Source organism: Tinamus guttatus, unplaced genomic scaffold (genome assembly GCF_059628265.1).
Source record: "Tinamus guttatus ecotype Peru unplaced genomic scaffold, ASM5962826v1 Tinamus_guttatus_pri_ptg000240l, whole genome shotgun sequence".
Lineage (NCBI taxonomy): Eukaryota > Metazoa > Chordata > Aves > Tinamiformes > Tinamidae > Tinamus > Tinamus guttatus.
The window spans coordinates 9,592,796-9,612,676 of record NW_028288774.1 but is presented as its reverse complement, the minus strand read 5'-3'; the positions used below and the strand labels follow the sequence as shown (position 1 = coordinate 9,612,676).

General features: G+C 41.3%; 1 protein-coding gene across 2 annotated transcripts in view; it reads right to left on the bottom strand.

The window, feature by feature from the left end:
• Positions 1 to 2,756: 2,756 nt before the first annotated feature.
• LOC104580981 (mucin-5B) overlaps positions 2,757 to 19,881 on the bottom strand; it is a 40,527-nt gene continuing 23,402 nt past the window's right edge. Inside the window, exons 24-48 of one of the 2 annotated variants that reach the window (XM_088525843.1) lie at positions 19,617 to 19,773; positions 19,313 to 19,441; positions 18,798 to 18,882; positions 18,535 to 18,572; positions 16,787 to 16,942; positions 15,974 to 16,039; positions 15,579 to 15,671; positions 14,597 to 14,838; positions 14,073 to 14,250; positions 13,519 to 13,769; positions 12,865 to 13,048; positions 12,153 to 12,345; positions 11,292 to 11,470; positions 10,821 to 10,890; positions 10,551 to 10,672; positions 10,377 to 10,408; positions 9,751 to 9,928; positions 8,656 to 8,760; positions 8,009 to 8,049; positions 7,310 to 7,432; positions 6,347 to 6,442; positions 5,037 to 5,165; positions 4,503 to 4,542; positions 3,679 to 3,802; positions 2,757 to 3,131 (exon numbers count right to left, since the gene is read on the bottom strand). In XM_088525843.1, the coding sequence (XP_088381969.1) occupies positions 2,957 to 3,131; positions 3,679 to 3,802; positions 4,503 to 4,542; positions 5,037 to 5,165; positions 6,347 to 6,442; positions 7,310 to 7,432; positions 8,009 to 8,049; positions 8,656 to 8,760; positions 9,751 to 9,928; positions 10,377 to 10,408; positions 10,551 to 10,672; positions 10,821 to 10,890; positions 11,292 to 11,470; positions 12,153 to 12,345; positions 12,865 to 13,048; positions 13,519 to 13,769; positions 14,073 to 14,250; positions 14,597 to 14,838; positions 15,579 to 15,671; positions 15,974 to 16,039; positions 16,787 to 16,942; positions 18,535 to 18,572; positions 18,798 to 18,882; positions 19,313 to 19,441; positions 19,617 to 19,773 (3,186 nt within the window). In that variant the 3' untranslated portion in view covers positions 2,757 to 2,956. The remainder of the gene's footprint in view (positions 3,132 to 3,678; positions 3,803 to 4,502; positions 4,543 to 5,036; positions 5,166 to 6,346; positions 6,443 to 7,309; positions 7,433 to 8,008; positions 8,050 to 8,655; positions 8,761 to 9,750; positions 9,929 to 10,376; positions 10,409 to 10,550; positions 10,673 to 10,820; positions 10,891 to 11,291; positions 11,471 to 12,152; positions 12,346 to 12,864; positions 13,049 to 13,518; positions 13,770 to 14,072; positions 14,251 to 14,596; positions 14,839 to 15,578; positions 15,672 to 15,973; positions 16,040 to 16,786; positions 16,943 to 18,534; positions 18,573 to 18,797; positions 18,883 to 19,312; positions 19,442 to 19,616; positions 19,774 to 19,881) is intronic. The other variant, XM_088525844.1, reaches the window with a different exon arrangement.

Below are 19,881 nucleotides of genomic sequence, written 5' to 3'. Positions count from 1 at the left end.
AATTAAATGGCTGTGAGAATAGCTTTGTACAAGGTAAACTGAGACTAAAAACCCATTGTTGCCCTAAAGATACAGACTAACCAGATCCTTTGGAGTATAAAAAACAGAAAGATTTTCACAACCGATACCTTTATCTTGGTATTTCTGTAAAATTAGCCACACTCAGGTAAAGGATGTTTGGGAAACCAGCCTAAAAGGAGCGTAGCCCCTTTGGATTTGCAAATGCAACAGTGCAATGAAGACTTTGTGAACTTTCATGTTACAAGAGCATAAAGAAACTAGGGCCTGCTGCTACACTTAGCTTAGATCAGAAAAGAAGTATCAACAAGGTCAGTAAGGTGTATCAGAGCACGTCAAACTGCTGAGAGAGATGTTGGATCACACAGTGTTTGCTTTCCAACTTACCTGCAAGGTGATCCACAGAATTTGCTATATTTTTTCTGGCTCATTACTAGCCAGGTAACTCTCCTGAGTGATATTCAGACAAAATTTTTCATGTTTACCTTGTAGCATTCTCATTTTAATTGTTAAGCCAATATGCTGAAATGGAATAAGCGTTGTTTTACACAATCCCTTCTGCATTAGAGGGCATTTACAGTTCACAGTCTTTGTTTTTGGCTCAAGATTATAGATAGCAGAATAGATGGATATCAATACAGTGCACTGTAGATAATACTAGACGGCTGATTCCCCAGCCAGGAAAGGGAAAGGTTTGCAATACACTAGAGTCTATTCCCCTCCAAAAATTATTTTATTTATATTTAACTTTTCTCTCCTCCTTGCAACACCAATAACTGGTAATAAAAGCTAAGCAGAAGTTTAGTTATACTATGCCGAAGCAGCTTTGGAAACAGAACTTTCAAAGCCACAAACCATTGGGCAAGTCAGAGTTCATGTTCGAATGGTAACCCTGGTTCAGTGCACACCGGTGCAAGGATAACGTGCCTTGGGACTTGTTCACCTGACAAGAGGCAATATCGCTGGCAAATATTTATTTTAGCAATGTTGGACAGCACTTCCTGGTTTGTTGCCTCAGAACTGTCCAGCAAGTGGGAGGACCATCCTTTTACGATATCAGAAGAATGGCTACAGGCTGAAACCAGCTGAGCTCCAGCCCGACTGGTTGCCTGCAGGATGGTGCTCTCAAAGCCACGCTGTTAAAGTGGATGTTGACCTAAAGACTTCACGCAAAAGGGAAGAGAGTTCTCGCAGCAACACCATCGATCTTGGTTGTGTTATGTAAAGGAATCATTTGATTTGTGGAGACAATTGGCTGAGTGGAAGAGATGATCTGTGATTGCAGAGGAGGGTCTAAGAGCACACACGAGAGAAGTGGTCATGCAGCAGCAGCAGGACCACAGCATCAGAGTGTGTTCAGTGCTCACAAGAAAACTTTTCAGGAAAAGTTGTCTGTTTCTGCAGGATCTCAGAGAGAGGCTTTGCATCACATGCTATGTCTCAGCTAAATAAAAATCTGACTCAGCAGTAGAGGCGCAAGAAGTTCAGTGTAACACCTGCCCCCCAAATTGTAAATAGGATAGCACAGGTCAGTTAGAAACTGGCATAAGTGAGCAAATGATTGCTCAGACCCAGTGGAGAATGAAAGGGGTAAAGTAGGAAATTTCATCTAATCTGTTCTGATCTCCCTTCAAAAGTGCTCTGCAGATAGGCATATGCTTTTGCTTCAAGTCTAAGCTAAAGTAATTTTGCTCAGCAGAAAAGCAAAACACACAGCAAGATTGAACATCAAAGTGAATCTTTAAATCAAGACCACTCTCAGTTTTCTGAGTCTCATTAGAGTCTCATCATTAGCAAAACACATGGGAAAACAGACTTCATAGAATCATAGAATCCTTACGGTTGGACAGGACCTCTAGGGATCATCTAGTCCAAGCCCCTGCACACACAGGGTCATCCAGAGCACGTGGCACAGGGCCGTGTCCAGGCGGCCCTTGGAGATCTCCAGAGACAGAGACTCCACAGCCTCTCTGGGCAGCCTGTTCCCGTGCTCCGGCACCCTCACTGCTGATACATTTTTCCTTAAGTTCCTGCGGAACCTTCAGTGTTTCAGTTTGCGGCCGTTTCCTCTAGCTCTGTTGGTGCCACCGCTGGACGAAGCATACCAGATGAGATGAGGTTGTCTTTTATGGCCTTCTTCCACCTGAAGTTAATGCAGATATACTGTGGGTTTCCACTAGCATTCTTGCTAAGCTGTCCTGCTGAGGATTGAGGGGTGAAGTTTACTTGAGTCTGTATCTGTATGATATGATGTGATATGAAGTATGATATGGTCTTTGCAATTAAAAGAGTACCCTAGGGTAGTAAAAATTTTTCAAAGGCTGTGAATGTAATAATGCTGCTGCATATATGTAAAATGTGCTTTTCACACTTCTGATAGAGTGCTCACTGCATAAAAGGGAAATAGCATCTTGCTTTCCTCCAGTGATGCAGTTTCTCAGTGAAAGGGGGTGTAAAATCAGTGGGAGAAGATTGGAAAGGTGCAGCCTTCCCCCTGAGCTCAGCCATGCCTGGTAGCCTGAACTACAGCTGTAAAAGCTGTTGCTGTCTCCCTTATGAATGAAATGAAGTGATATGTATGGGCATTGTTTAAGTTGTATTTACTTCAGGCAGGACTTTTAAAAGGGATCAGCTGTCTCTAGAGTGCCTTGTAATAACCTCGGTCTACACGTCACTACAGGAGGAAAGGTAATTGTCATCTTGCCCCATTAACAGCATCACTGAAACAGGAGAACAAGTCCTCTTCAAAATGCGATTTATTCTACAAATACATAGAGCAGAATCCTTTGGCAAATTTCCATAACTGCATATTTTATCAGAAGGAAAACATAAAGGAGAAAAATAACATTGTCTGAAGGTTGCTCAGAGCTATGTTCTAAACTACTCACATGCTAGGGAAGCATTAAGTGGGAGCCAAAACACCTCCATGAGTTTACATTCATGTTCTCTTCTTTGGGCATTTGGTTTCCATGCATCCACACTCATCTACATGTACATATGTGAACTGGACTGTCTTATGCTGAGAGCAAACCAGTTCCACTTGCACTTCATGACTCTTTTTTTCATGGCAGCAAATGCATTTGTGCTCCATTTCATTGGCTTCAAAGGAATACCTGTGGAAATAGGATTCATACATCAGCCCACAGCCAGGTGTTTTCACAAGTCAATTGATACTTGCTCCTTGGAACACAGGTACTTCCAAAGAACATTTCCTATTCCCGTTTGGATGGTTCAAAACAGTCTATCCTCATGATGCTATGAGCTATACAGGGCCTAATCCTCTGATGCCAGTGGGAAAAATCCTAGTCACTATAGTGGATTTTTGGTTAGGCCCATTCCAGCAAATCAGAAAAGAGTAATTTATGCAGAGTAGGAGCCAGAGATGTTTAAAAATTGCATAAGGAGATGTATAAGAACAGATTAGTTACATTTTATAAGGTCTGTTTTTATAGTGACCTATTTTCTGAGTTAAGAGAGGGCACATCTATCACACTAAAGCCTAAGTATGACTTTCAGCCACATAACTAAAGGCTGCTCTTCCGCACACTCTGTGGCCTAGCCAGGTCCTTCTACAGCTGGAAATGGACAAACAACTGCATCTGCTGGGGAAAAGAACCCAGGAAGAGCACATACCAGCGAGGACAAATTTTTCCCACTTACACAGAATAGGTACTGCACGTCCCTTCGCAGAATGGCACAGGGACTGGAGCAGCAGACTTACAGTTGTTGTGAATGATATACTGTTCTTTCATATTACGTTTGCATTTATGTGGTAGGTCAACACCTGTGTGGGAGATCATTAGACTTACTCAGATTGGAAACATTTTGAAAGATACTAGGAAAACATGGGCAGATCATCCTACTAAAACATGTTACAGTTCAAAAGCATAACTAAATATCGGAGACACTAATTCATAAAAGTTATTCCATGCTTGTCAAGGCAATTTCCTATTTGGGGAATAACTGAAATGAAGACATATATATGAATTCAGATAGAGCCACTGAAATGAAGACTTATATATATGAGTTCAGAAAGGAGATATAAAGGATTTTTGTTTGTCATTCATAGCCATAAAAAACACATTTGCTAACATGTGTGACTATAATGGCCAATAGTTTCTGGACAAATGTGTGAATTCTAAAGAGAAAAGAAATATTTTTACAGGTAATTTCCAGATGGAAGAACAGAGAATGTACTTTCTGCAAATTATCTCCCCAGGAATACAGTTTAAACTATTTCAATTGTTTTAAAATATAGAAAAGGAGATCACAAAGATCTTCAGTATCCCTACTGCAATAATGAAGCAGATCTGAAGCCCCAGCTATGAGGTACACAGAGCAGTTCTGGAAAGGTATGAACGATCCCTTCAGTCCCACAGGTATCTGGGAAAGTGCAGGTGCTCACTGTATGCAGGGTAAGGGCTACAGGGAGTGGAGAAGCAAACAGTGCTTGATTAGGGAAATCACTGATTTAACACACTCACATGTCTTACAACAGCCATCCGAAGTCACGTCAATTGTCCCCTGTGTTGAGAGCAAACATACCAAGAACAGTTCAGATACTCTTAAGATGGGCATATTGCTAAACAACTAATAGCAATGGTGGGAGTTCAAACACCTTCCTGCTGATTCCACATCACAAAACTGCGAGAGTACCAGTTATATGCAAAAGAGTTTTAAAGAGATCCAGGAAGGAAAGGAGTGAGTTTTCTTAAAACTACGAGTCATATCACAAGCCAGGTAAAATGTTCTGTAAAATAGGCCTCCTTTATGTACATCCTATGGAAGCTATTAATCCTTGAAAATGAGGTCACACAAGTTCCCTTGTTATACATCTTGCTTATTCATCTACCCCTTCTTTCCTCAGCAACGCACCATTTCACAGATGACACAGTGTTTAGCAGTTCTCGCAGGGGTTCACAGCAAGTTAGTTTTACTCGCTTTCAAAGCGAAACCCTCCAGAACAGCAGAAGCAGAACTCATACCAGAAGGCTTTTATCTAGTTCTAAAATACTTACTGGGACACAGTTTGATGCCTCAAATGGTAGGCAGACCTTTACTGTACTAGTCAAAGAGAATTGACCTGCTAATTCAGTGCACGTGTACTTAGTACAGTTGTCATATGGATCTTTATAACTCTTTCCAACCTGAATAAAGACAGAAAAAGAAATAAAAAACAAACACAAATTACAATATACGTTAGTATTAAAAATAGAATAATACAGGAGTAATGCGGTCAATGAACTGCCAGGAGAACTTGGTTGCTCATATCAGTTTGAAGGTGTTGAAAACGTCTGGAACTTAAATCTGCAAATTATGTACAAAACTCCCCTAATATCAGCCTATACAAAAATCCCTTCTGTTGCCACATAAATGGAAAGAATCAAAAGCCAGTGGGGAATGAGTACGGAATTACAGACAGAAATGCTAAGCAGCACTGTTAAGTACAGCATGTGGGTGTGTTATTGTAGGTAGAATGAAGTATGAAGGGGTTTCAGCAGCTTGCTTTTTCAACAGATGGAACCAAAGCCAAAAATGCAACAGACAGAGACAGTCTTTAGAATAGAGGCTAATGGACAAATGCAAAGTCTACTCACAATTGCCCCCTTTGAAGGAAAATGTAAGAAGAATACGAATATGAAAAGGTAGTTCAAAATAAAAATTACCAAGGAATAAAGGGATAAATAGAAAAGATGCAAAACAGAGCTATCGGAGAAGAAATAGGATATAAGTCAGCAGTAACTGGGTGAGACAGTGTTATTAACTGTTCACTGTTTCACTGTAATGAAATCAAAGAGCTAGCCTGAGGCTCAGGTTATGCCTACACAACACTAAACTGAGAAGACACGTTATATTACGTGGTACGTTACCAAGACATGCTACACCAAAGCAGCTATGCCACCTTCCATTTCAGTTAGAGCAAATTCTGAAATGGCAGCAATTGAGCTGTATCAGCTTACTCAGACAGTTTAGTGCTATATCCCCATAATGACACTGTTTCTAGTTCTGGAGCACTGTGGTGTGAAGCCAGCTCACATCTCTCTGCAAAAGCTGTATTACACAATGTCAGCCCCCAAATTTTTCTCTCTGTTGCATTCTATTCCTGACAGAGAGGCATAATTCTCAACACAACTGTGGAGAGAACTGCAGAGTTGAGATGTGAATAGTAAAGATAGCAGTCATATAGACATCTACATTTAATTTGGAAATACATACATTTTTAAATCTACTAATGGACTTCCCACCCTCAAAAAGTATGATTCTGCTTCAAAAATGCTGAAGTCTTTTTGGAACTTCAGCCTCATGCGCAGAGCAGGAGAGTGCTCACCTCAATGGTCACATTGCCAAACGGGAAAGCTGCCACACAAGCCACTTGGCGGCACTGGCTGCAGCATTGACCCTCTTCTTCCACATAGCGGAACCCCTGGGGGTAGAAAGTTATCATTTAGCCATGTCACTTGAGATCTTCAGCTGAGGTTCGCACTCCCATCATTTTTTCTGTTGTCTTAGGTCTTTAGAAACCTCTTGAAATTGCTCTAAACCAAACAATGAAAGCTGAAAATTCAACTCTATTTCCCTAATTGAACAGCAAACTCTGAGGCACTTCCCTCATCACAATGACCTTGGCATTGGCTACTCTGCTCCATGCTTACACACAAGTTAATTAAGTTAATTGAGACAAAGAAATTATCTTGGCATCCCCAAGTGCTTGGTCTACATCATTGTTCACAAGTACTGTCACTGTGTCAGACATGTGAAGATATCCACGCACACATTGATTATTTCCTCCCTCTTGTTTTGGATATACTTCACTTCCAGTCTTTTAGCTGGAGAATGTGTAGGTGGCCTGTAGGTAAAGGGTGATGGTTTTATTCATTTTTTTGGATCGATAGTGGGTCTGGCTGCATCTGGGTGAGAATGGAAAAGTAACTGTACTTTGCTTGCCTTCAGTACAGGACTCAGCACTTTGTATGCAGACCCTCAGCTCCTGGGTACCAGGTTATGTCTGGACACAGGTAAATCACTTAGGAGATGCAATATCTTTGCAATCTTAATTTTTGAGTTGACAATAGACAATGCAAACTTGGACTTTCAGCACTCAGTTTTCACTTTAAACGGTTCACAGTCATTTTCCCTCAGGACATCTTTCTAAAGGTGACTTCATAATTTTGATAGCGAAAAAAATATCTAATAGAAGATTATATCCTGCTCCCTTTTAGGGAGGAAGCCTATTGTCCCAGTTCTACAGTATATCCCCTCAGCACCCATTGTTCTTGGTCTGAGAGCTGACCTGCTGGCAGGCAGTTTGGCATTTCACTGGAACACACTGGATGCGGTTGGTTTGCGTAACAACATCCTGCTCGTCTGTGCACACACAGTCCTCACAGGACTTCCCAGGCACCACTGCCCCAGGCTGAACACAGGAAGAAATAGAGAGAGGAGTCAAGACACAGCAAGGACTGTAGGTTCAAGGATATACATATGTTCTCTTGACAACAGGAAAATAAATGGCTGTGCTTGGGATTTATTTCTGGCAGAGCTGCCCATAAAGAACAAATTTAAGATCTCTGACTTCAAAGCTCTTACTGTAATATCACAAAACTAATGCGAGGCTGATGCACTTACATGCATCAGTGCATCAATCATTTTAAATGTATTACTCTCATCACATGAATTCCATATTCCATTCTTTTCTCCGTTTGACCTAGTTAATTAATTTTACAACTCCTAATGAGATTTAAAATTTGTATTCAATTACAATCTTGATTTCTTGACTCTAACGCACAGGTAAGATCTCATTTAGTAAGCAAACTGCTGGTCTCTAGGGGCACCTACTCAGTACTATTTCCATTAACAAATAAGACTACTGTCAGAGAAAACTTATGGGATATTTCAATCTTGTTTTTTATGCAAATGTTGACAAATGATCAGAGCATTCCAATTCAGGCTGCAACAGCCCATGGAAAGAAATGTCCAGAAGATAACCTACCTTATATTCAACACCTTCAAAGACACATACACCTTTTGGTACTGCAAGAAAAAATAAAACAAAAAGGCAATGCTAAGCACGTAGTAAATTACTGTACGAATGTCTAAATTCTCAGTGATTTATAGGAGAGTCAGAGAAGAACTGACCTTAATAGCCCACACGAAAGGGGAGAGAAAAGAAGAAGGTAGGTGGGTCATGCTGCCAGTTGTTATCCTGAGGCCCACATGTAACACCTGCTCTGATTTTCTGCACATAGTGGGCAAAACTCTATATCCTGGCATTTCCCATATGGCAGACTATTACATCATATATTTTTACTCAAACCTGAAAAATCAGCTGATCTCCTTTTTATTGTTTACCATCTCAGTGATTACAGAGCAAATGGAAGGTTAGGTGAGCCAAGAGATTCCGAAAATACAGCTTTGAATTAAAACTTCTGGGTGGTTTCTATGTAACAAATTCAATGTGTGAATATTGGCTACAGATAACTTGTACCAGTTGCCCCCTCTCAATAAGATTTAAAGGCTGGGAGGAGGGGAGAGGAGAGGTTGCTTTTCGTGATTTTCATCCTGGGCAAAGTTCTATTTAGAAAAAAATACAAAAGTTCAAGGAATACATAAAACACCTTAAGGAAACATAGTACTTACTACAGGAGAAAACAGGACAACAACCATCCTCAGATATAGCTACCACTGGTTGGAAGCCTAAGCTGCATGCTGTTTTGTTGATAATGCAGGTTTTTATATCACATTCTGCAACAGACAATATAGATGAAGTAAGCCAAGGCATCCTTTTTGGCAGTTTTACCTGTACATCAAAGTCTGAACATCCAAGTCATCTCCTAGTTGCTCTCCTTTAGCAAGATTCACTTTCTGACCTGCAAAAACTCTGTTTGAAAGGACTTAAATTCCCAAAGGCAAAACTCGGTGCAAGTTCCTATGCTTAAGTGTTTCTTACTGACAAAGTCTCTTACTGACTTTTGAAGGCTTTGAGTTAGCTAATAGGAATTACTAGACAAGGGAATTTGTCCAGTTCCCTTGAAATACATGATTTTTGAACCACACATTTTTGGAAATTGGGAAGATATTCAGGGGAAGTATCTAAAATTGTCCTATTCCAAGCTCTTCCCTAGACATACACTTTTGGCTCTTTCTCCTGCTTCTCTTCTCCTGGGTTCCACCTCTTGCAACTCAAAGACAAAGGAGATGACAGAGAAACAAATCAGGTAAAGACAAATGAAAAAGTGAAAATAAATGAAGAGGCAGTGAATGAGGGCCAAAAATGTAAAGGAACGAAGACACAAGGCAGAGTACCCTGATAGTGCCCATTGCTCTCTCAAGGAGCCTAAGGAGCCCAGTAGATCTCTGTCTGCAGGCAGAATAGTGTGAGGAGCAGAAACAGACCCTGCTGTCATCAAGATCCCTCATCACTCTCCCTCCTGCAGGTGCTGGGAAAGAGGCTGATGAGGAGACTGTGTGCCTTGATGGGTGTGTGGACCCAGGAAAATCCAAATGAAAGGCTGAGGGAAAACCATGCGTCACTGATGATGGTGAGAAGTCCTTAGGTGGAAGAAATTAAGTCCTGCATGAGGTGGGCAGAGGTTTGGAAAATATTGATATGATGCAAATGGACCGCTCCCATGGTTTTAGTTGTCTTTAGTTCCTGGGAAGTCCGTGCAATCTCACTTGAGCATCACTGCTAAAAGCATATTATGCCAAATGATAAGATATATCCCTACTCACCACAGACTGCCTCTGTGCAGCATGGGTCATCTGGACGTGCTCTTATTTTTTGCACAAAGCCTTCTTTAGTGCAATTGACAGGTGGAGACTTAGCACAAGGGCGGGGAAAGCAGGAGATGTTCAAGGTTGTTTCATCACAAGTACAGTATTGACAGTCATGCTCCCAAGCCTCGCTGGGCTGTGAAAACCAGAGAAGTAACAGTTCAGAGAGCAAAACCTAGAAGTATTAGAGTAATAAATGCCTGCTTCAAGGCAAGGTGGGTCTGAGTTCCCTAGGTCATTATATAGGAAGATCAGATCCAAATCCCTGGAGGGAAAGAATGAAACGGTAAGGAAAAATGCTATTATTTGCTGCCTTCCTTTACAAGTTTATATGTTTCATAAGGGAAACTTGATAGTTCTACCAGAAAGCAGAGATTCCCACAAACGGCTAATTCTGCTTCCATATCTCAGGTGAGGAATGAAAGTCAGGAGTTGATAATCTGTTCTTTTCTTTCCCATTTTCTTTCTTTCACTACACTTCACTGGTATGCAGGATTAGAATTAAAGGAACAAGAAACTCATGCAACTATTTTTACACTAGTTAACAGCACTCAGTTGCAGCATGAGAATAGCATTTTCCTTACCTTTTTCACTGATCCATCTTGTGCAGTACAACCTGTAAAACATAATAAATTACAGATTCCTTTAATAATTGCATTGGAAAAACAACGGAAGCAGTAGGGAACTCTTATGCGCAACTCTAATTCGGGTCTTGAACCCTGCCCCCTCCCCACCCTGCCTTTCATATTATTTCTTACCACAGACAGAAACACAAATGCCATCGTGATCATTCAGGAGAGTTTGTCCATTAGGACAGTAACATCCTTCAACAAACACTGGAGTATTATTTTGGGTGGGAAGGGTATCCGCAACAAGTTCTCTGCGCAGTTAAAATATAAACAGGAAAAGAATGAGAGGCAGAAATGTGCCCACAGGCAATCTGACACTGAAACCCCAGGAAAGCACTGTCACCCTGCCTTCCTTGGCACTTTGGAAATCACAGACCTTTGCCTTCGGGAATGACCTACCTGTTGAAGCAAGTCTTTCTTTTTGCTTCCCCGCAAGGCTTGTAGACCTGATCCCGAGCACACTTGGCTTCTGTGGAACATCACAAGAAGGGGGTTAGATTGCCCACATCTACCAGCACCCATTGGCACACAGTGCCCAGGCTGACAAGCACCCTTTGGCGCACACAGACCAAGCAGAAACCACCCTTCTAGGAGGAGGAAGAAGCTGTATATTGCCATCTAGTGATGAAGCTGTAAATAGCGTGCAAGGGGGAAAAATGAGACAGGTCCCATCTCTGCTGAGCTGCTCAAAAGGGCCTCTGGGACAGTCTCCCACTTGGTTTGCATTAGTTCTATGCAGGAACAACTTCTCCGACTTGTTCCTGCTTTTCTCAGGGCAAGGTTTATTATGATTATGCTGAGGAACAGAGGTGTGGGACGCACAGACTGGTGATGCTCTGCTACCACAGAGGCTCTTTTTCTGAGACTTACCACACCAGCCGTTGGTCTGACTCCGCCAGTCAACGCAGACCCCGTGGAGCCCGCACAAGGCTGCATACGTCTGCATGCTCTGGCACCTTGCCTGGGGGCCCAGCTCGGAGCAGCCACTCGCCATGCAGGCTGCGTAGTAGGGTTGTGGGGGAACCACGCCGTGGCAGGCAGTCAGATTCCTTTGCAAAGGAAGAAAACAGGCAGGGGCTTTCACTTCCTTGGACTACTTCCAAGGACAAATTCAACTCAGAACCAAATGTCCCCATCTGGAGAAAGACTCAAGATAAAGTTCCAACTGCAGATTGCTCTGATAGGGAATTTGTCCATGGCACTATATATTATGCAGACCTATGTAGCTTAATTAAGAATCAGCTTTACCTCACAATAGTTTGAAAGAAAGCAATTTTACATTGGACTGATATCTGAAAAGTCATCTTTTTAGCTAATAACTGTAATTCTAGATATAGACATTTTTATTAGCATGTTTGACAATCCTATTTTAAACCACAAAGTTATTTTAAAAAAGAGACACATACATTTGCTTACTGTTTTGTTTGTGTCCCTTTTCATCATGATTTTTTCAAATACTTCATTACATCTAAGAACCCCGTTTAACTTTTCTATACTAACATGCTAAGGAAGTGCTAAGCAGCAGGTGCTATTAAAGGAGGAATGATTTTGGTGATGTACTTGAAAAATATCTGCCAAGCCCAGGAGCATTCACACTTTATTTCACAGCTCAGCTTTAAAAGATAGTCATCATTTTCATCATGTCTTCTAGGCAGTTCTCCCAGACCACGTAGTAAAGCCCAGAAACACCTTGTGGGCTTTTCCATCTGACACATTCAAGAGTTGTCTTACCAGATGACTTTGCAGAGATCAGTAGGTTCACAGCGCTGCTGATTTTCAATCTCAACCAGTTCTGAAGCACCTGGATTACAGTGTCTGTTGACAGAATCTGGCACTTTCCAATCTAATGCCATCTCTTTGAAGGACTCAGTGATCTCCCCATTCCTCTTCATAGCGTCATCAGACTTGCGGTTAGTGCAGGTACCTGGTAGCAATACAAAAGCAAAATGACAGCTCAAGGACAAGCAATAAAGTTGCTTCTTGAGGAAAAATGGAAGCCCTGACCCTTGTGGGGAGGTTACAAACACAAGAGGCCCTGGACAAGCTCACAAGAACTGTGTATAGGAAGGGAAAGGTAGAAGAGCTAGCCACCATGAAAAGCAGAATTGAGATATTAACTGATGCATAACCTCTGGATGGCTAAAGCAAATGGTTGCCGTCCAACACAGGGCCCTTCGATATTTCCTCTATTCCCATCCCAAGTATGGAAATAGACTTTAGAAAAAAGCTGCCCCCATCCACCATCACATGTAGGCAGAATGGGAGTGACTTAAAACTCCATATTCTAATAGTGTCTTTCCACCAAGTAGGGAGAGATCCATTAAAACTGTGCATCATGTAAAATTCACTGGAGTAGCATAGATTCAGAGACATTTATAAGAGTATGAGAAAAAAGAAGAAACCTTTATTACATTCATTGCTGTCAGGTGAATAAGACACTCACCACACAGTCCCACGGTATTGTTATAAAACAGTCCAAAAGGCAGTTTTATGTAAAATGCCAGTCTACTGTAGGAGACATAAACTTCTAATTCAGGTATTTCAACTATGACGTGAAGGCCAGAGCTGGTTATCCTGATACCATTCTTGGAAATGTTCGGAACAACTTTCTTATCATTGAATAGGATCTAAAAAGAGACATGCAAAAGTGCTCTACAAACATTCTTCTGTTGCGCAAAGTGTACAACTTAGGTGGCTGGAAGGCATGGCACGAATTTCAGAGCTCGGGTGCACCAAATAAAATCTGACAAAAGCAGTCATCTTAGCAATGGCCTTCTGGTTCTTTATGATATCTATTTAATACGTTGTAATTTGTATTTGAATACTCATGCTATTTTCTTAGCATGAACAAAAAAAAAAACCCAGCTTTTAATTATGAGATCATTTCCCATAATGCAAATTTTTAGAATATACTTATTTTGGTTGCCATTGAAAAAGAGAGAGTCAGAAACGTAACTGCATTTTCCACTCATCCCCCCCCCCCCTTTTTTTTGTTTTAAACGAGCTTTCTTCTATACCATGGCAGGGCACTTGGAAGGATAGTAATATAACTACCCTGTAATAATATAAAAGAATGTATTCTAATAAAATACTTCACCAAGTTTGTTTCATTTCCGTGTTCTATTGCTTGTGTCAGAATAACAACAGAGTCGGAGTGAAAAATGAGAAGAGACATTGAGCAAATTGCTCCATCAGTGGTAGCACAGTAGTAGTTGTCTATGTGAATCCAGAAGTTGAAAGAGTAAGGTTGAACTGGCTTCACAAGCACATAGGTGCAGTTTTCTTGGAAATGATAGTATGTTCCATCAAAAGTCACATAATGCTCATTTCCCCATCCACTGCAAATACCTGGAAAACACAGTGACAGGCTTCAAGTTGGGCTTCCTCTCAATTCTTTGCAAGTAGAAACTGTATTTTTACTCTTTTTATCTCTTTCCAAGAGAGTTGAAATGACCGGTGAGATGCAGAATATCTACCTTGCCATCTACACCTTTTTCCATGCTTAACACGTGGCATTTTAGGTAGGAATTCTGCTTCGTTACCTTCCATTGAATTAATCAAAAGTTAATATAGATCACATAGGTTTATCTTGCTTGAGGGCCAGAGGTACATAAAGTAAATTTCAGGAATTCCTCTGCCACTTGTACTTACACTGACACTCAAAGAGTTCACAGCAGCCAGTTTCATCATGGCGTTTTGTGAAAGGGAAACCATTGACACACAGTTTCAGTTGCTGAGGAGGGCAAGTCATACTGGACAATTTAATATTGTCTTCTTCTCCCATGCAAGTGGCAATCTGGCAGTTTCCGAAGTTCCATGATTCATTAAACTATTGACAGATTAAAAGAGAGCAAGAGAAACGAACCAGAGTAATATAACAAAGTTTAAAAAAATCACGCATGCCAACCACATTCTTTACAGATAATAGCTTGGCATTCCCAAGGTATACCTACAGTCCGTTAGATATTACAGTTGAACAGAACAATTTTCAACTCTTCCTAAATTATTTTGGGACTTACGGTATGCTGCCAAATCACCCAGGTCTACTGCTACTGCTGGACTGCAGGTGTGGCTCTTACTAGCATTAGAGAAGAGTGTATTTAGAGAAATCCAAATCTTGGTGGCAGGAAATGCTACAGCTAAAGAACTATGTCCTCTTCTTTCAATCCTCTCACCTTTCTAGGAGGAACGAGTCCAAGACAGTCGCTCACAAGAGCTGTTGTAGGAGCAGGAACTGGGCTTGTTGCATTCAGAGCAGGTGTCAGTGGACAGGTTTCAAAGTCTGGATCACAGATCTTGAGAGGCTCAGTATGACCTACTTCACACTCTGTCCAGATCAATTCAATCTGGCATGATGCATTGCAAACAGAGTAAGCACAATGACCCGATACGTTCACTGGCAGAGAAACATTTTCTCCTGCAAGGCCAAAAAAACCCTCTATTTAGCACTGAGTTGCCCATGAAACTGGTAAACATTTGCTATGAACTCTAAGAGCCCACGCAGCATAGAAACGCTTTTCTCTCACATCAGCCACCTACTCATCGCTGTACGCAGCTCTGCTTTTAACTAGCTGGTCCCATCTGCATCTAACGGCCAAGTGCAGAAGTGACTCTCAGTCTATAAATCCTTTAAGCTATGACAGAACCAGAGTTCAATTTATGCAAAGCAAAGGCTAAGGCTTTGCAAAGGCTAAGGGAGGGCCACAGGTGCCTCATCTGCAATTCTGCTGTATTAAGCAAGTATATTATTAAGAACCGAGTGCAACAGAGGAGCATACTAGTATCTTACTGACTGCAGTCATCTTCATACAGAAGAGGAGATGGGTGCTTCAGGAGTTACTAACAAATGAAGAGACTTCAGTCCTCTATCTTTGAAATACGAATGTGGACTACAGTTGGGACCCAAGGTTTGTTCCAGAGCCCAGTGAAGTTAGTATCTGCTTCAAGCTCCCTTACAATAGGGAAATTCAAAACAGGGCAAAAGTGCAGGGTATAGAAGAGCTGTAAGCCTGAATGTTATGTACAGTTCAGAGATGTAACTAGTCCTGGTAACATGCAGCTGTATCAGGCTGAATGAGCACTTGTTTGAACACATTTATCTAACAATTCATCTTCCTACATAATGATGCAGATAGAAGAAATCAAATGGTTTCTCACCCATTGGTATCAATTGCCCATTGTCACTGCAGAAGCAGGGGGTGGCTTCCGTTGTTGACGGTGCTGCAGATGTTATAGGTTGCATATGTATCTCTGTGGGAAATGAAATCAATTAATATTCAAGTCCTCTAGTACTCTAAATTTAATTCTTGTATCATCTATCACATGCTAGACAGCCACAAGAAGAGGAAAGAACCATTTTATATCCCCATCACAGTCTGTAGAGTTACCTCTGTGTTTATACACTCATGATGCCTGCTATTGGAATCATGCACACATACTTCACACTGTAGTCAGACTTTCTCTGTATAAAATAAAATTCATAGGCCTTCCCTGCCTCTTAGTTCATTCTAAATTAAGGTTTCTTTGAACTTTCTAATCATCTAGGACTTCACCTGGCTTTGGAGACGTGATTTCCAGTGGGACACCATTGTCTCTTTTAATGCCTGGTTGCAAAGTATCTGTTGATTTAAATACAGACAGATCATTTAAATGCTACTCAGCTACTCTGCAATCTGACTTGAACACTTTCATTTCTTAGCCATCATCCCACTATAGTCTTAATCCAGGTGTTAACACGTGTGGCAAATACCAAATATATGGGCTGACCCTTGAGTCTTCAGCTATTCTACTCAGTAGAGAAGTTAACCTTTAATTTTCCCTGTCCTGCTTCAGAAGTTTGCCACCAGATTAAGACTTTTTTAAGCTAAATCATGTTTCATATTTACATGTTTTCTTTATCTCCTTTTATCTTTCTATTTTCTCTTTATTCTCTTCCTCTTCATTCCGCAACTTTCCATTTGTAAAGGGAGTAAACCACTCCTCCTAATACCTTGATTTTCTTGCTCCAATGACCCATTTGAGATGTACTGACTCCAAGATGGAAACCCAAACAGTCAGAACAAAATTGGGACACAGGTAGTAAAAGAGAAGAAAACAGCATTTAGAACTCTGAAAGTCCCTAGCTGTTATAAAAATTGTATGGAATGTCTCCGTTCTCTCTTTTCTTCTCCAAAAGTAAGAATATATAAAAATAAAACAAAAAAGATACTTTTGCTCCTACCATGAAACCCACAGGTTTGCCCGCTCCTGCCTTCAATTGCCTAAAATTCTGCATTTTTCCGAGCACTCAGAGTAAAGACAAAGGAATCTTGCTGCCATTACAGACTTCTCTGAAGCCACCACCAAGCCCTGTATAAATCTAGTACCTTGTGCCGGCATGTACGAGGTTCTGCAAGGGATGAATGTTTTAATGATTTCTCCACTGGGGCCACAGACAGCATTACTGCACTCGGTCCCATCTGTTTGACTGTATATAGCTTCATTTAAGGTGTAAGTCTTCCCATTGTAGCAGCAAAGGCAATCTGAAGTAACAAGAGAGAAAATGCCATGGTACGAGGAGACACGATCTTGTAACAGAAATACAAAGGACACTGTCTCACAACACAAATGAATCTAAATACCCAGACCCTCTGGATTTACCATCCTATGGCTCATACCACTAAATATTAATTGTCCAAGTATAAAGTTTTCTCAGTTTCTACTTGAGGAATCACATTGATGCTCTATCTCTTTTATTAAAACTGGGTTGGATTTTTGGTGGTGTTTCGCAGAATCAGTTTGTGTAAAGGAGTTACTGGGTAGTGAAATAGTCAGAACTGGCAGAGTGATCTCCAGCCTGAAGCGCAGGGGCTATTTCATCTTGACAGATGATGTGACTAGGATTACTTATCCCCAAGCAAGGGTGATAACACATTGCTAAAGAGGAAGTTGCAATGACACCATTGTGCGGAAAATCGCACTGTCAAGAACTGAACATCCAAAAAGGAGACAGAGGAGTCCTAAAACTTTATTTGAATAAAGGGAGAGTCCACCAGGCATATCCCTGTGGGGTCTCTCCAATTGCTGGAGCACGCAGCCCCGCTTTTATCCTAATTTCCCGACCAAGGGACACCCTCTCCTTTTCCCCATTGGCCAAGGTCTCAGAAGTTACAGCCTTCCTGGCCTGCCTATACCAAACTCCTGCCTCCTGCCATCTGTTCTCACCTAAGGTCACCTGACTCCTTTGTCCCCTTGCTGAAGAATATAGGGGAATTCCCTTATTTCCCTTATTTGTAAAGGCCCCCAACTCTTGGCAGATGCTCTTTTGTCCCACTCACTCATGGCTCCGCTCAGTCTCTCCCCTCCCTTTGTCCTGCTCTTCAGCCAGACTGTGGGGGAATCCCCTTATTGGTGAATACACAAACTTGAGCATTCAGCTCACCATTTTCATTTAAATACACAAGAAACTCCACTTCCTGGAGAACGTGTGCTCAGGAACCCCAGAAGATGATGTCTATTACTGTAACAAATCAGCAGAACTGAAGAAGTATTGTCCACTGGATCTAGGATTCTCCCTTGGCTTCTTCCTTATGGTTTCTCCCAGTTGTGGCAATGAACCAATACCTGATCTTTTGCATGACTTGCTTAACATTTCTTTGCAGTTCTGGGAACAGAACCCACATCTCCAAAATACCTTGAGACATATGAACATCAGTTGTTGCACATAACATAGCTGCCTAGGTTTCTTATATCATTAGGACTCAGAAAATAACACCGCTACAGAAAAGAGGTGCTCACTAAAACACTACACCATATCTTTCCACAAAGGAAAGGCTGCAAAGGAAGTATAAACCTGATAAACTAGTATTTACCTAGCTGAGATGAATTCCACATTTCAGGCCTCTTTCCTTACTCCTCTTGATTATTCTGTAGACTTACTCCTCACGATAATGTTTAGATTTACCCTTTCTTCAGGCCAAAGGCTTCTTTTTGCTTATCAACACACTGATGTGCCTCCATCTATTGAACTAACTAGCTGAATTCAACTGCAGCACCACACGATATTGGGTCAGGCCTTCTCATTTTAACATGACGAACAGGAGGGGGTGAACACGTGTGGGTGGTGAGAACTTACCATTTGAATCCAAGGTACACAGTTTTGCTTCAGGATCACTGAGATAAAGAGGAAAGAATAAGATTATTTTACTGCTTTGAATCAATATATGGAATAACAACAAGATGAGTGCAATTGTTTCTATTTTTACAAATCCAAGCCTTCTCTCCTTCAGGATTTAGTCATGATTGCCACCGCCATAAATTCCTATAAACATAAAACAAATATTATCTAGATAGTTATGCCCAATCCTATCCTGCCCATCTAATCATCACCTGACCTACCATGAGGTGCAGCTAAGGAGAGAAACACACTCCCTCTGGTCCTCATCAAAATACGGCTTCTCAGGACCACACTCCGGGTAACAGCCTGAAAAGTTAACATAAACCAAGTGTCCTTGGTCAGCTCCGCACAGGCACAGGGCAAACACAAATACCTCTATCAGCAGCATATTTGATTCCCAAAAGAATGTGAGGTCTTCATATTACCAGTTATTTGTCCTCATCTTTTTCCCCTCTCCCCAAAAGGAGAGAGAATTAACCCCAATTAACTCTATTTATAAATCTTCTGTGTAAATTTAGAGTTATCATCCTTGCATTTCTGCCCAATCTTAAAGGCAACAGGCAAATCCTGCTATCCCATTGCACAATGGGGAGTTAGCCCAAGACTCCACCACCGAGTTTCCAGAAATGGAATGGAATAGTCTGTCAAGGGAAGACAGCAACACTGATGCTTAAGACATTTTAAAGTGGACTACTAGCTTTGCCTCCTGTACATCTCAAAGTCACGCAAGAATTACCTTCCAAACTATACAGCAAGTTACCACATTTTCCTTGTGGGTTCCTGCAGGTCTTTAGACAAGGGGCTCCACAAGGTTTATAAAACCACTCGTGCTTTTCAGGTGGATTGTAATAGTCACAGAACACAGCTGGAACAGAAGAAAAAACTCCAAATCTCAGACATCTGCCAAGGTTTTAATTCTAGTTGGTAAGAATTGAATGTAAGTCATGCATGTGCACGGTCAGAATTCTCCTCTTTTCTATCCCAGATGTGACTGGGTACATGCAGCACTGCTTTTCTGTGCATTTCACAGGGACACTTACGACAAATGGCAGGAGTCCTCCAGTCAATACAGACACCAGCTCTGCTACAGCTTCTTGAATAAGCAGCAACTGAGGTACAGAAGCACTCACAGTCTCCCACACTGTCACAGCCACAGAAGTCAGAAACACAAGATTCATAATATGGTATTGGGTTCACCTATCAAAATATCAACATCTCTGTTATCACAGATATTCCTCCCACACTGTCTTTTAATGAGAGAATGAGCTCTGAAATTCTGCTATCCTGTGTGAGTAACTTGGGGAG